Source organism: Hydra vulgaris, chromosome 03 (assembly GCF_038396675.1).
Source record: "Hydra vulgaris chromosome 03, alternate assembly HydraT2T_AEP".
Taxonomy (NCBI): Eukaryota; Metazoa; Cnidaria; class Hydrozoa; order Anthoathecata; family Hydridae; genus Hydra; species Hydra vulgaris.
This window is the reverse complement of record NC_088922.1, coordinates 30,181,978-30,198,471: the sequence shown is the minus strand read 5'-3', so window position 1 is coordinate 30,198,471 and position 16,494 is coordinate 30,181,978. Positions and strand designations below refer to the sequence as shown.

The 16,494-nt window shown below is 29.2% G+C and overlaps 1 protein-coding gene across 1 annotated transcript; it reads right to left on the bottom strand.

Annotated features, from left to right (window-relative positions):
- Window positions 1-897: 897 nt before the first annotated feature.
- LOC136078611 (uncharacterized) lies at window positions 898-1,697 on the bottom strand. Its single transcript, XM_065794393.1, has 4 exons — window positions 1,668-1,697; window positions 1,328-1,622; window positions 1,064-1,268; window positions 898-970 (listed from the first exon to the last, which is right to left on the bottom strand). Exons 1-4 carry the CDS (start codon window positions 1,695-1,697, stop codon window positions 898-900), a joined length of 603 nt encoding a protein of 200 aa, XP_065650465.1.
- Between the last annotated feature and the right edge of the window lie 14,797 nt (window positions 1,698-16,494).

Sequence of the window (16,494 nt, the reverse complement as noted above, 5' to 3'; positions counted from 1 at the left end):
TTTCACCCATTTAATTTTCTCATAATACTTTTTCCTTCAAATAATAAATATTTTAAACATTAATCCGTTTCTTTAGTTAAACCGGCCCTGGTTTAACCTTATGCCTCTTTATGCACAGGTCAATCTTTGATTAAAATGCATTCCAGAACTTCTCGATTTATGATATCAATTGGATCGCTTGTAAAAATCTTATAGTCTATATATACGTAACCGTCAACTGCAGGGCCATCCTTAACTAAGCTTTAAGTCGATCATTTGGTGCACTTTGTTCATGTTCGTTCATAAACCTTTTATATACAGTTTTTTTTAGACATTTCGAAATAAATATAATTTTCAACAAAATGTAATTCAAAATACAAAAAAAAAAAAAAAAATACAAACACTAAACAATACAAATTCCTAGGAGTTAGATAAATTAATCTTGTCATGAATAAATGAATAACCGTTAATAATCGTTCACTTATACAGTCAAAAATAAATCAAATTTTTAGTTTGAAGTTTTGCTATGTTTCATATATATTTGTATCTATACTTAAATAACTAAGCATCAGTGCCGTGGCAAGTGGGTCTGCCCCTCCCCCCCCTCCCCCTCCTCCTCCAAAATAATAAACTAGCCATCAGGGCTCCAATTTTTTTTCTAAAAAAGTGGATTACCCCCAAATAGCTGAGTACCTGACAAGTTTTTACGTCGCCCTTCATAAGATAAAAACAATGAAAACAACGCTTTAATTCAATTAAATATGTTTAATAATTGTTAAATTGAAATAGAGTTTACGAGTGAAGAGTTTTTACTGTAAATGTATTACGCAGATAATACTAGTACGTCGCAAACCATCATAAAAAGGGTTTGCGATATATTTTCATGCTTGCAAACTCATTTATTTTGCCTTCATAACTTTATTTCCTTGCAAACTCGTTCTCAATTGACAGCATTGCTAAGGAAGACAAACGTTCATCGACCATTGTTGACCTATTTAAAGATACAAAGAAGTATAAATGTATTTAAGTATAATGAAGCAAAACTATTTATACTGACCTATGGAAAGTTTTAATTAGTTTTAACTTGCTGAAGCTACGTCCTGCACTTGCAACAGCGATTGGTAAAGTAAGAAAGATTCGTAACGCAATAACTAGATTGGGATAAACGTCTTGCAGCTCTTCTTTGTATATGTAGTTCAGGAAGTCATGCGCAGATTTTAGGAGAGTATTTTTTTCCTCCTTTATAACTATGACAAATCGTTTTAACTCTATTTCCGAATCCTCAGAATCTATACACCAAGTTTCATTTGCAAACTTTAGCAATATACAGACAGAGAATTTTCATTACAGGCTTTGATAAGATTCTCAGATCGGTAAAGAAAATCATAAAGCTTTGTGACAATACTGATCTGTTCAAAACGCTCCGATTTCTTCATACGAGTGTGATCAACACACTCGTATGAAGAAATCGATTTTTTTTTTTGTGAACGCACTATTGGATAAACCTTTTCAATGCCCAATACCTCTGCGATTTCTGGTGCCTTAATATGTGCGTCGGAAAATCCATTTTCGCGATACTCATAAAGAAATACATTTGTTGTCTTTATTTCATTAGCTAATATGTCGAGAGAGGTTGCAGAAGACTGAAGAAGCTTACTTGATTTATTGATTTAAATAAAACGTCATACCAAATAATGATTGATAATAAGAAAGGCCATGTTCTAATATATTCCATCAGCGATCGTACTTCTGTGACTGTTGCCTCATCTCTCTTTTCTAAGGCAAATTCTTCCAATCTTTCGAGTGCCTCTAGAATTTCTTTTAAATAATAGCGAAGTGGTTTAACACAGTTTATTATACTTTCCCATCTGGTATCTGATTGTGGTTGGACAGAAATTGCCACGCACGATTTTAAAATTTTTCATCGAGGAGGAGACGATGAAAAGAGTGTATATAACCTTGAAAAAATACCAATAAAAAAGAAATTTTTGGTGCAAACCATTCAATCTTGTTATTGATGATGGATGACAGTGCACCATCAACAATACTGATGGATGACAGTGCACCATCAACAATACTGATGGATGACAGTGCACCATCAACAATACTGATGGATGACAGTGCACCATCAACAATACTGATGGATGACAGTGCACCATCAACAATAACAAGATTGAGTGAATGGTTTGCACAAGGAACATAAAAGGCCTAAGGATTCATTTCCAGAAACCTTGCTTGAATACTTTTTACTTTTACTATCATATTAGCATTATTATAATAAAATTGATATCGACAGTCTAAAATATTTAGATCCCAATTTTTTGCCTGATTTATAAATGCATCAAAAAGCCCTTTTCCAGTGGTATCATTTACTGTGAGATATCCAAAGAAACATTCAGAAATGTTGATACCCACCCCAGGAGTACATGTTACTGATCGCAGAATGCTCGTTTGTTCTTTGTGCGAAACGTCTGGCGTACAATCTAAAATAATAGAATAGTATTTTGCCTTTTTTATCTTTGAAAGGTTTTTGGACTCAATCTCCTTGGCTAAAAGTCAACTCGTTCTGTGTATCATTGCTCAAATAGTGCTCCCTGGTTTCTTTGTCCTGAATTCTCTGTATAAGCTCATTGAGAACGGTATCGCACTTAGCCAGTAATTCAAACACCCTAAGAAAGTTTCCATTGCTCTTTGAACTAATGGCTGTGTCTGAACCCTGGATGCAAGATTTCTTGCAGAAAGAAATAAGGTAATGTCCAGCATCCTTTCTAACACAACCCTCCAAAATATCCGCTCTTTATGAAGCAACTTTTGTTGTGACTCGTCTATGGTAGCTTGATTTGCAATGTCTGCATTACCAAAATTGAGAAGAAAAATTAATTAAATAAAAAAAAGTAACAAGGCAATAAATTAAAAGAAATGTCAATTAACTTTTTTTGTAAAGTCATCCAGTGTTTAAAGCACGTGAAACGTGCACTGCATGTTTCGTGTTCTTTAAGTTTTTTTGATAAGCTTTCCCAAGTGTTCATTCCTTTTCAGAATGGTGATGAAGTTATTTCAAAAAGTTTGCAACAAAAACGAAACACTATATTGCTATTCGAAGAATATATGAGCCATGTCCGTACAATGATTTCTCCATTCTTCATCTTGCGGTTATAATAATTCAGTGAAAATCTTCTTCTTTCTAAATTGTATGGAAAATCGATTTCAATTATTTTGAAACCGTTTGATAACTGACTCTAGTATTCAAATAATGACAATCAGAATAATTTGTAGTTTCTGTTGGTATGGGGGGGGGGGGAGCCTAGCCACGGCTATGGCAATGACATTGCAAACGGAAATATTTTTTTAACGGCGAAAAGATGAAAAATAGATAAAGAAGGAAAAGAAAAACAAATAAAAATTGTTAGAATAGAAGATTCAAATATGAAAATATTAAAGAATAAAAATTGAAGAAAAACATTTAATAAACAACTCAAAGTTAAAAGAATAAAAATGTTATGATAAATTTGATATTAAAAAAATTTTAATAATTTATTAAAAGAAAACAAAAGGAACAATTTTTAAGTTTTATTAATTTATGTTGTTTCATTATTTATATTAATAAAGTACTGGTCAAAATTAAAGCACAACCTTTTAAAATAAGATTGTCATGTACAATTTTTGTATACATTAATCATATTGTTGAGAGGTATTGTATTTTTGAAATGCGTTTACATAAGTCATTTAAAATGTCCAGATAAAATTAAAAATTTTGTTCATTATTTATCTTAGAATTGAACAATATATGTATAATAATATATATAATATAAAAATTCTTGTACAAACTATTTAAGTTTGGTGAGTCAAAACTACGTAGAGTTTTGACTGTAACAGCCGTTAAATATAAAATTTCGAAAATAAAATAAAAAAAAGTCCTTTAATAGAGTTTGGTATCAAAAGTTAAAAACTTTGTCTATTCTATTTTTGAACGTGTTTTTGTTTGCAGAATCGATTGCACCCTGTGACAGTTAATTCCAATCGTCGACCACTCTGTTAAATAATAATACCTGCATAGCTTCTTAGCATATTGTCGATGAAGTCTTTTATTATGACGATACCTGGACATGCTGTTATAAAAACTCAAAAGCTCTTCAAATCTAATATATTCAGTTGAATTTAATATTTTTAAAATTTCTTTTAAGTCGCCTCTTCTTTTCCTTTCTTGTAAATTTGATAAACCAAATATTTTTCTCCTATCTTCATAACAGAGACCTTTCAGTGATTCAATCCTTGTCGATCTACGCTGTACGTTTTCGAGTCTCTTAATATCTTTAGTACAAAATGGGCTTCATACAGATGCTGTATATTCAAGCTGTGGCCTAATAGTTGACTTGTATAACAACTTTAATATGGAAACATCAAGATATTTAAATCTGGGTTTTAAAAAACCCAGTGTTCGAATTGTCGTATTTGCTACACATTTTAACTTCTGTTTTTTGCAAAATGTGTTCACCTAATTTGTAACTAAAAGGATTCAAATTAACAATGTACATTGTTTTACACTTTTCTCCTTTGAATTTAATAGACCACATATTTGACCAGTCTAACTTATTTAAGTCTTCTTGATAAGCATTGTTGTTACTTTCATTATTAACTACTGACATTATTTTTTGTATCATCTGCAAATAATTCTAATTTATTTAGTACGGTTTATTTTTAACTCATTTATAAATATGATAAACAGGAGTGGACCAAGGACAAAACTTTGGGGAACTCAACTTGTGATTTTCTGACAATCTGAAACAAACTCATCCAGAACTACTTGTTGTTTTCTATTGCTGAGAAATGGTTTACACCATTGTAGGATATAGGACTGAAAACCATAACCATAAAGCTTTCAGCATAATTTCAATAAAGAAACTGAATCAAAGGCTTTTGCAAATTCTAAAAATATTATATCAATACTATTACCAGTTTCAATTTTGCTTGTTATAAAATCTAAAGTCTCTAATAAACTGGAGCAACAATTCTTACCATTAACAAATCCATGCTGTTCACTTGTTAATTAACTTATTTAAAGCCAAATGGTTCATAACATTGTGAATAATTTTCTCCATAACCTGGTATACTATTGATGTTATTAATATTGATCGATAATTATAAGGATCTAACTTATTTCTTTTCTTGAATAGTGGAGTTATGTTTGCAGTTAGCCATTCGTTTGGTATAATAAACACTATAAAATGACATTTTAAAGATCAGTGATAAAGGATGAGAAAGTTATTTTGAACATTCTTTGAAAACACGAGGATGAACTTTGTCAACACCGATTTTTTTATTAACATTAAGGTTTACTAACTGATTTTTAACATCAGTTTCATTAAAACTTGGATCGATACAATAAAAATTACATTTTGAAGGAAAAGTTACATGGTCTAATACCTCATTTTTTTAAAATACTGAAACAAAATTCTCATTTAAACAATTAAACAATATCTACTTTATTTGTTATAATTGAAACATCAAAGGTTTTGAGTGCTTTAATTGAATCTTTTATAACTATTTTACTATTTAAATATGCATAAACACTTTTAGGGTTGTTCTTTGAGTTTTAGCCAGATTTAATTCAAAAGCTCTTTTATCTTTATTTACCTTTTTTTTACATTTTTGTTCAATGTTTTATAGTTATTTAGCTTGTCAGTTTGTTTAAATCTTGAATAACTGCATTTGTACCATAACCTTTTCTTTAACGTAACCATTTTTTCGAAGTTCTTTAGTCATTAATAGAGCATATTTTTTACTTGTATCGTAACTAATAATTGGAATAAATTTACAATATCCAGTATGATATATATTTAGCCATTTTTTATAAGCTTGACTAACATTTAAATCTTTAAACTCATTTTCCCAATCAAAACTTATAAAATATTTTGAAAGTTCTTCATAATTTCCTTTAACATATAATAATTTTGTTTTTAATTTTGGTTTTTGATCAATATTGTTGTTTTTATAAAAATATTTGAAATTCAATATATGGTGTCCATGTTCAATTCCACATAGGTAGGGCTGTAAATCCTGGCTCGTGTTCGTGAACGGCTCAGTGATCGACTCGACAAGTTCATGTTCGGCTCGAATGGTAAACGAGCCGGGCTTGAACAAAAAATCAGGCTCGTTTATTAAACGAGCCGAGCTTGAACATCATAGGCTCGTTCATATAGGGGGTCGTCCATAAAGTACGTACGCTCATAGGGGGAGGGGGAAGGTCTTCAAAAAGCGTACGAAAGCGTATGGGAGGGGGGGGGGGAAGGGTTCAATTTAAAAGTACGTACTTCGATTTTCTAATTTATCACAATTAACCAGCTAATCAATAGAAAAGTTACATTCTGACTAAAGATTCTAGTTTGCCAACATAAAAAGATGTATGGTATATCGAATAGAGGGTATAGTTTTCCTCTATGCACACACATGTATGGGCGCCCTCAGAATTTTTTGATGTTCCAGATAGGACACTTTCACAGATCGTGCAAACTCCTAACTTAAGTTTGTTTATACCTATGCCAAATGAGGAGGCCTTGCAAAATATCGGGATGGCGGAGGCCTGTGAATAAAAAGCCTTAAAATGCTTACCCTCCCGACCCCCAAAATAAGAGGGATGTAAATTTTGCATGGTCATAACTTTTTCGTAATTTACAATATTTTTCTACAAAAATTAAAATCTGTCGATAAATTTAAGTTTAGTTTTAAATGTTAAAGTTAAAAATTTTGCTACATATTTCCCTCACGTTTGGGCAGGGAAGGGGGGAGGCAAACGCTTTAAGGCTTATTGTTCCCAGGCCTCCGCCATCCAAATTTTTTGCAAGGCCACCTCATTTGGCATATTAACAAACTTAAGTTTGCACGATGTGTGAAAGTCTTCTATCTGGAACATCGAAAAATTCTGAGGGGGCCCATGCACACATGCCACCCCTTATATACTGGCCCTGAGTAAGACCTGAGGGCCGTAATTGATGCGACGGAGTCTACCCCAACAAAAACGTGTCAATGGCGTCTCAAAATCTTCCAAATTTGACCGCTAGGTTTTGCTAAAATAAAAAGCTTCTTTAATTAGCAAAAGGGCACAAAATTTGCTGTTGCCCTCTCCCACTGGGTTTTACCCTTTGTTTTCAATATTACTGATCTCACCTTAGACTCGTTTTTTACTTACTAAAGAGGGGTGCCTGAAAAAAACGTCCACCTTAAGTATAGTTTATTTACATTTGATTCGTTATTAAAACAAAAAAAAGTTTTACATGGATTTCACCAGGAATCGAACCTGGATCTCCGACGACTATTGCCGCCGCATTAACCTCTGTAATTTGAACTATTAGAGTGCAGTGTTTAATAGGAATTTTTATGTTTCTGAGAGTTTACATTATGTTTGAACTTTGAACATTAAGTTTGAACATTGAACTATTAGTTTTAACTTTTATTTTGAACTATTAGATTTGTGGGATCTTATTTCATTATGTTGTTTATTTGCATGTTTAATAGACTGTAGGATTGTTTATGTTGTTTTTTGATTTGGACTTGCATTATTTACAAACGAGCCTTTAACGAACAATTATTTTTTACTAAACGAGCTTTAAACTAACAGGTTACAATAATTATTTCGAGTTTTAAACCAGTCGAGCTCAAGCAACATGTAAAACGAGCCGACCCCAAACAATACTAATCCTTAACGAGCCGAGCTCGAACAAAGAATCTCATGTTCGAAACGAGCTCGAACCGAGCCTGAACACTCTTAATATGTAAACGAGTCAAGCCGAGACTTGGCAAGCTTGGCTCATTCGGCTCGATTTACAGACCTACACCTAGGGAGGTAAGTGATTCAAAAAAAAAAAACTCGATTTTTATTTTCTTTGAGGACCAAGTCTAATAAATTTGTGTCAAACTCAAAGCTAACTTGAAGTTGGTAACAAGACATTTTGATATATGAAGCAATTGCTTAAAAATTCTATAAATTCTAAGACAATCAAATCTGAATCATTTTCAAGTTTACATGAACCATCATTGATCCATTTTATAGAATTAGAATTCCCGTGTATTTACTATTTTTCTAAACTTTATAAGCATGTCGAAGAGATTTGGTTATTTTCTGGTAACTTGATATATCACCAGCACCTGTTCTATATATACATCCACATAAGATATTTTTCAGACCAATCTCAACTGAACACCATACTTGTTTGATGGCATAATTTGATTTGATATTTTTAACATTATTTCTGATTCCAAATTGAAAGGGATTATTTAACTGACCTTTCGAATTTCCTTTTAAGATCAAGCTCTTTGTATTTTTGAAGTGATGGATTCTTTTTATTTTGTCAGAATTAGTTTTTATTTTAGAAAAAATATTTTTTAGAATATTTTCAATAATTTTTTTCTATTTCCAGCATTCGAATCAGTTGAATTTTGTATACCAAAAACAAAAATATTTTTATCTCTTTTACTTACATTTTTACTTAAATCTATAATACCTTGTGTTACCTTTATTTCTTCTGTTGATTTATCGTATTTTTTATTATTAAATAATTTACTCCAATCTAAAATGCTGTTTTTTTCTTCTTCTGATACTTTAACTCGTTCTGTTATTAATTCTTCTGTTTTTAATTCTATTATTCTGTTAATAAAACATTTTATCAATTTTCGGCTAGTTATACCTTTACGATGTTGTGATTCTATATAACTGATAGAAATTTACAATGTTTATAAAATATATAATGTTAAGAGAAAAAAAATAACAATCTCACAATTTTATAGAATACAAAAAAATATAACTACAGGCTATCATTAATATTAAAAGAACGCGGGAAACTTGCAGAAGACCAGATGGTCTTGTCATCAAGAAACCGCTTGTAACTAGTAATATTTTTTGTATTTTCGTTTTTCATGTTTCCAGTTTCACAAAATATAATAGTAGTTCATTTTATATTGGATTCACATACAATAAAAATAAATGCTAGATTTTGTACACGTAAATATATGATTAGGCATAAATAAAAATATTTTTGATTTATATATTTTTTATATTGATATTTGTTATTGAAGCTTTTTGGGATTTTCGTTTCAACGTTAATTTTGGTTCTAGTTTCAGTATTAGTTTAGTGTAAGTTCATATAATTATTTCTATTTAAAACGAATTTTTTTAGTAAGATTTTCAAACAATTTAGGTTATCTAATTTTGTAATTATGGCATTTCTGGATATCAGTTTGTTATAGAGATAGGGACCGCGATATGAAATTGTGAAACGCGATAGTTTTGTTTTTCTAAACGGTATATTAAAAGTTCCCTTCTCGAGTGTCATATATATTTCTATTGCTTTTAAGGAAATCGTTTGAGAAATGTGATGGGACAAGCCCGAGTTTATAATTCAGCATAAACAATAAGTTTTGATAAATGTTTATTCTATAAACATTTAGTGCATTAAGAAGTTTTAACAAAGGTTCAGCATGAGTGAATTTATCTTTTTTATAGACAATTCTAACGGCATGTTTTTGACGTCGATAAAGTGATTTCAAATTGGATTTATTGTTACTTGCCCATGCTATATAACCATACGTATAACAGGTCTGTATAAATGAGAAATAAAGATGTTTTAGATTTTCATGGAATAACATTGATCTAGCTTTGTAAAGCACGCCAATGTTTTTGGTTATTTTAGTATTTAAATAGTCAATGTGTGCTTTCCATGAAATATTTTCGTCAATAAGTAAACCCAGAAATTTAGTTGTTAAGGTTCTTTCAATATTTTTGTTTTCTATTTTTAGCAATTGTAATATATTTAGTTTTTTTTTCTTTTTTGATTGGGATGGAATAAGATGTAATTGGTTTTTTTCTCTGTTTAAAGATAATTTATTAGATTTTAGCCAGATATCAAGTTTTTCAAGTTCAATATTCTTTGTTTCTAAGAGTTTTTTAATAGACTGAGATGAATAAAATAAATTAGTATCATCTGCAAACATTATGACATCAAGTTTATTTAAGACTTTCGGAAGATCATTATTGTATATTAAAAACAATAAGGGAACTAGAATCGAACCTTGGGGAACGCCACATTTAAACTTAAGCATTTTTGAACAGAAGTTTTCATCAGTATTAACACATTGCTGTCTGTTCAGCAAAAAGTTTTTAAACCAGAGTAATGCAACATTTTTTTGCGCCATATTTTTCCAATTTTTTGAGCAGAATAGCATGATCAACAGTATTGAATGCTTTCGATAGATCTATAATGACTCCTAGAACAAGTTCTTTATTAACAAAAGAGTAATTGATGCTAAATACAAGATCTACGATTGGATGTTCGGTTGCATGTTGCTTTTGAAAGCCGAACTGTTTTGTATTTAAGATGTTGTTGTTTGTTATATATTTGTATAGTTTATTATAAATTATTCGTTCGAGGAGTTTTGAGAATACAGGAAGAATTGAGATTGGTCTATAATTGTTTAGTAAGTATGATTCTCCAGTTTTATATATTGGTACAATTTTTTCAACTTTTAATTTCTCTAGAACGGTTCCTATTGTAGTTGCTGGTTTAAATATTTTGAAGAGGGGTTTCTTTATTATCGGAAAGATACTCATTACTACATTGCTACAAATTTCATCAATTCTTGGTGCTTTGTTGATTTTTAAAGAGTTTTTTTACATTTTCGAGTTCTTCATAGCTTGATATGTTAAAAGTTAGTTCGCTATTTAGGTTAGTAAAATAATTTTCAAAGGAGTTATTTGAGGTTTGAATTTTAGACGCCATGTTAGGGTCAGTATTTGCAAAGAAATTGTTAAATAGTTCGGCAAAAGAGTTCTTATCGTTGTGTTCTGTTTTATTTATGATAATTCTATTTGATAAAGCTGTTTGTTTTTATATATTTTTTTCCGATTATTTCTTTAATGATGTTCCACCCAGTAGGCACGCAACGTTTTATTCACGTTTCAATCACGTGTATTTTAGGTGACTTCGTCCAGGTTACTATTTTACGTGAAAGTTACGTGCCAAAATATCGCGTCTTTCGGAACTTTTTTTAAGAAATGTTATTATTAAGAAATGTGAAATAATATTTTTTATTATATTAATTATTTTTTTATAGTATAGCTTTTGTATTTAATATAGTAGTTATAATTATTTACTGTTATGATAATATAATTAATTTTTATTGTAGTATTATCATAATTACAAAAAAAATAAAATTGGTCTATATAATATCTTATAACGCAATGCATTTAAAACAGAACAAAAAAGTACAATATATTTTAAGTTGTAATATCAAATTAAGTTAACTAAATTAGTACCAAACGTCCCTATTTGCCACACAAATAAGATTAAACTCAAATACAAGGTATGCTTTTTTTCTACTTTATGATATAATATTTTAGACTGGCGAATTTTTCCATTTTGCTTACTTAATTTAGTACAAAATAAGTTATGACAAATTTAATATCAAAAAATATAATTTGTCCATAAAGCTTATTTAATTATTAAATAAGCTACATGGACAAATTATAAGTTCTAGCATAACTTATTCTTGATTCTTGAGCAATAACAATGTCCCCAGAACTTCTGCATACATTATTGCTCAAGAGTCGTTTAGATAAAAAACAAAACTAAAATTTCTTTCTTAACTTGGTTTTTATAAACAAGGTTAAAGAATTTATACAAGATAAAGTCAAGAAATAAATGTGTTACGTTTTTAATAATTGATATATGTATATTTTATTATTAAATACTTTATTTTTTTGTAATATTAGGTACGCGTAAATCCGGATTTTACGGTAAGCAATATATAATAGAAGTCAAAAGTACGCCTCGATTTCAAATTATAAACGGTTGCCGTAATTATAGTTTGTGTACTTTTGACTTCTAAAACAGATTTTTTTTTTTCATAGAATTACTTCAGTATTAACAAGTTGTCATACAAGTTGTATGACAACTTGTTAACAAAACATAATGGATGCATTTTGATGGATGACGAAACATATGTTAAAATGAATTTTAAACTAATTCCTGGGCAGCGCTACTATGCTTCTAAAATAAGAGGAAATGTGAGTGATAAATACAAGTATGTAATGACTGATAAATTTTCAAAAAAATTGATGATTTGGTAGGCACTTTGCTCTTGCGGCAAAAAATCGCCAATTCATGTTTGTTTGGGCACAATGAAATCTTCGGAATACGGGAAATGTTGTCTTTCTCGTATAAAACGACTAATTAAAGCTCATAGAAGTACTTTAGTATTATTTTGGCCTGATTTAGTCACAATACATTACTCAAAAGTTGCTCGAAAGTTTTATGATGAAAATGGAGTGATGTTAGTTCGGAAAAAGATCCTCCAAACTGCCCCGAATTACATCCTATTAAAAAATATTGGGCCATCATAAAAAAGAATTTGAAGTTAAGTGGAAAAACACTAAAATCAGCTACATATTTGAAGAAAAAACGGGATTACGCTGCTAAAACTTACAAAAACCTTTTTGTCCAGAAACTTATGGGAGGCATTAAAAAAAAAGTCATAGTTTTCTGTAAAAACTAATTTTTTTTTGTTTTTTCCCTATTAATATGTTATCTCTACAGTCTTAATTTTTCAGAAATATATTGATTTAAATACATTTAAGCTTTCTTACATCCTTTTTTGATCAAGAAAGATCAGCAGATTTTTCTGATAGAATGCCTTATATCAACAGTACAATCAAACGTGTAGTGTGAGTTAAATCTCTGACATGTACAACTATTAAAGTACAGCTATCAAAAGAGCAAACTATGCGATAGCCAAAAATACACTATCAAAAGTGCAAATCATGTAATAAAAGTCAAAAGTACATACAGCTATTAAAAATACAAATCATATAATAGAAACCAAAAGTACAGCTATTAAAAATACAAATCATATAATAAAAGTCAAAAGTACAGCTATTAAAAATACAAATCATATAATAGAAGTCAAAAGTACAGCTATTAAAAATACAAATCATATAATAGAAGTCAAAAGTACAGCTATTAAAAATACAAATATATAATAGAAGTCAAAAGTACAGCTATTAAAAATACAAATCATATAATAGAAGTCAAAAGTACAGCTATTAAAAATACAAATCATATAATAGAAGTCAAAAGTACAGGTAATAAAAATACAAATCATATAATAGAAGTCAAAAGTACAGCTATTAAAAATACAAATATATAATAGAAGTCAAAAGTACAGCTATTAAAAATACAAATCATATAATAGAAGTCAAAAGTACAGCTATTAAAAATACAAATCATATAATAGAAGTCAAAAGTACAGCTATTAAAAATACAAATCATATAATAGAAGTCAAAAGTACAGCTATTAAAAATACAAATCATATAATAGAAGTCAAAAGTACAGCTATTAAAAATACAAATCATATAATAGAAGTCAAAAGTACAGCTATTAAAAATACAAATCATATAATAAAGTCAAAAGTACAGCTATTAAAAATACAAATCATATAATAGAAGTCAAAAGTACAGCTATTAAAAATACAAAAAGTATAATAAAAGCCAAAAGTTCAACCATCAAAAGTACAAATCATATAATAGAAGCCATAAGTACAGTCATCAAAAGTACAAATCGTGTAATAGAAGTCAAAAGTACAGCTATTAAAAATACAAATCATAATAGAAGTCAAGTACAGCTATTAAAGTAAATTGCTTAACTTTACGTGAATAAAAATATGAACAAAACTGGTGAAGTTTTTATTAGTAAAGCTGACCAACTACTGAGTAAAAAGAGCAATTGCTCATTTTTATTCACCCAGCCTAATATGAAAAGCTGTAACGTGACGAATAGCATTAACTAGTTTTTTAATGTTTCCAAAAAACAAAAGTATTACCTTGTGTCGAATTTAAGTTCTTTTCCTAAACTGTTGGCTTATGATTAATAAAGTAAATTTGAAATCATCAAAATTTACTAAATTAAAATCATGTTTCCACAGTAAGGAAACTTTAACAAATTAGTCGAATGGCAGAACTAAATAAATAAACAAATAAATAAACAAAAAAACACAAACAATAAAAACAATAAAAATCTCTAAATCTTTAAAGGTTTTTAACCAAAGTTTTTAACTATAATAGTAATAAATATTTAAACATAAATAGTGATTTTTTTGTTTTGTTTTAAACGCGACTGAAGATTAAGGCTATAGATAATGATAACAATTAACAGAACATTCAAAAGATTGAGGGCACTTAGGAACAGACACAGTATAAGGACGAGACTTAATTAAATGACGAGGAACACAAGAATAAATTTTAGTAGATGGTAGAAAATTAGTAGAAATTAGAGGGCCAAGGATAGAACCATGAGTCAACCCTGACGTTACAGTAAAGGAAGAAGTCAAAGGTACAACATGAGTTTTATATCACTATTGAAATATTTAGCTGAATATATAGAATGTATGAAATAATTGAATAAATGAAATATAGCAATAAACTAGAACTTTAGAATATAACAATAAATAAGAACTTTTCTTGAAATCAATGTTTCAAAAAACGCACAAAGGAGCACTTTAATTAAAAAAGGGGTACTGTTAACATTAACATTAAGTTCAGTATTATTATATAGAGATATTCGTTAACAAATGGTAATGCATAAAATAATAACTGGACCCTAGTTGAATCATCAAATAGATAAATATTAATACTGAATCAATCCATGAAATGTAAAATTGAAATAAGCTTCTCACCACTCAAAAATAATCTTTGCAAATAGTACACCAAAATAACCATACCACAACTAAACAACGTACACCAAAATAACCATACCAGAACGATAATACAACGTATAGTTGGCTTATAAAATCTTTAAAGCATTGTTGATAAAAAATAATAGTCACATTACTAATTTCCATGAAGTATTTAAGTCATCTAAAAACTAAAAAAAAATCCTCTAAAATAAACTAATATTCAAAAATAATACTTTCACAGCTAAGAAGTCACTGTAATTAACCAACTTAAAAAGTTCTTGGATGCAATATGAATAAAAATATATTAAATATTTATAATAAAAGTAATTTAAGGTCATAAAAGTAATTTTAGAAAATTGTTAGTGTTCTTAAAAGGTTTGTAGTTTGATTTTAAAAATAAACCTGATCATATCAAACTATACCCATATATGTGGTGATTTGCTTATAATAATAAATTATAAAAAATCTGTTTGACGATTTACAAAAAAAAATATAAATCTGAAGAACGAAATAAATAATTATAAAATAAACTTCTAAAATACATACCTATAAAATTAACATGTCAAAATATTTTAACTGATGCAAATAGAAAATGTATTATTTATGCATATAACATACACAAATGAAAAACTTAAAGCTGATTATCTACAGGGTTAATAAAGTAAAGCAAATTTATTGCTAATAAGTATTTAATAAATTACCAATACTTAGAAATACTCTTATTGTTAACTGAAATTAAAAACATCTTACCTTTCGAAACAATTAGTTAAAAACTAAATGTTACAAAATTCTCAAACATAACAAACTAAAACATCTCAAAATTTTAGTCAAAATGCAGGATGGGGAAGGATTATTATTAAAAGTAAAATATACCCCACTTTATATTAGTTTGACATGTAAAACCATATGAAAAAACGCTACGATTTTTTAAATTATCATTGTTAAGATATTTACTACAATACTTAATTAAGTATTTATCAAACTGCTTGTCCACAGCAATAACAATACCATGGTGTTCTACGATTCTTTTTAGAAAAAACAAAATCTGGAATGTTTTCACACATTCTGTGGAACCACTGTGAACAGCAATTACACTGCGCCATTTGTTTCTCTTTCAGGTGATTTTCCGCAGGATTCCATGGCATTCTACAACTGCGAAAACGTTCTATACAGATACCCTTTTGAATGCATCTTTTGCTGTCTGCTAACAATTGAGGGAAAGAAGAAACTTTGTTAACCTGAATGCATTGCAACATATGTGCTCTCATCTCTGGTATAGAGAATGTTATAATGTCAGGGTTTGTTCTTGTGCTAACAATATGATAAATAAAAGAAATAGCAAAGACACCACAATCTGCTCCACTTGACTGCTGTTGAACTGGTAACACACGAATAGTTAACTTGTTATGCGTGCATTTCAAAATGACACATATCTGTCGCTTTGTATGATGTGCAACTTTACCATGAACTGGTAAAGACTGTCCATCAAGAAAACCTCATCAGGTTTACATCTATATGTCGAAATAGCAACCCAGTGACTATGACCATCGTGCAAAACCTGAACAAACGGTATATTATTTTAAGTATTGAAAGCAAGATTTTGTCCAAGAATAGTGTCTTGCAGACCATTGATATCTTTGAATTGGATTTTCATCATGTTTTGAAACATATTTATAACATTATCAGATAGCCATCTATTGTTTGATATATCTGACAAGTCATTTTGACAGAGACTTAGTTTACTGTTTTTTATTTGTATTTTCATCAGAACCTGTATATTCATCATTACTGCAAAC

Excerpts from the sequence above, each read along its gene's own strand:
- LOC136078611 (XM_065794393.1), bottom strand. The coding sequence starts at position 1,697 with ATGGCCTTTCTTATTATCAATCATTATTTG. Across the intron at positions 1,623-1,667 it reads TTATTATCAATCATTATTTG|TCTTCTGCAACCTCTCTCGA; the intron begins GTATGACGTTTT and ends AAGCTTCTTCAG. Across the intron at positions 971-1,063 it reads GCAGGACGTAGCTTCAGCAA|GTCAACAATGGTCGATGAAC; the intron begins GTTAAAACTAAT and ends ATCTTTAAATAG.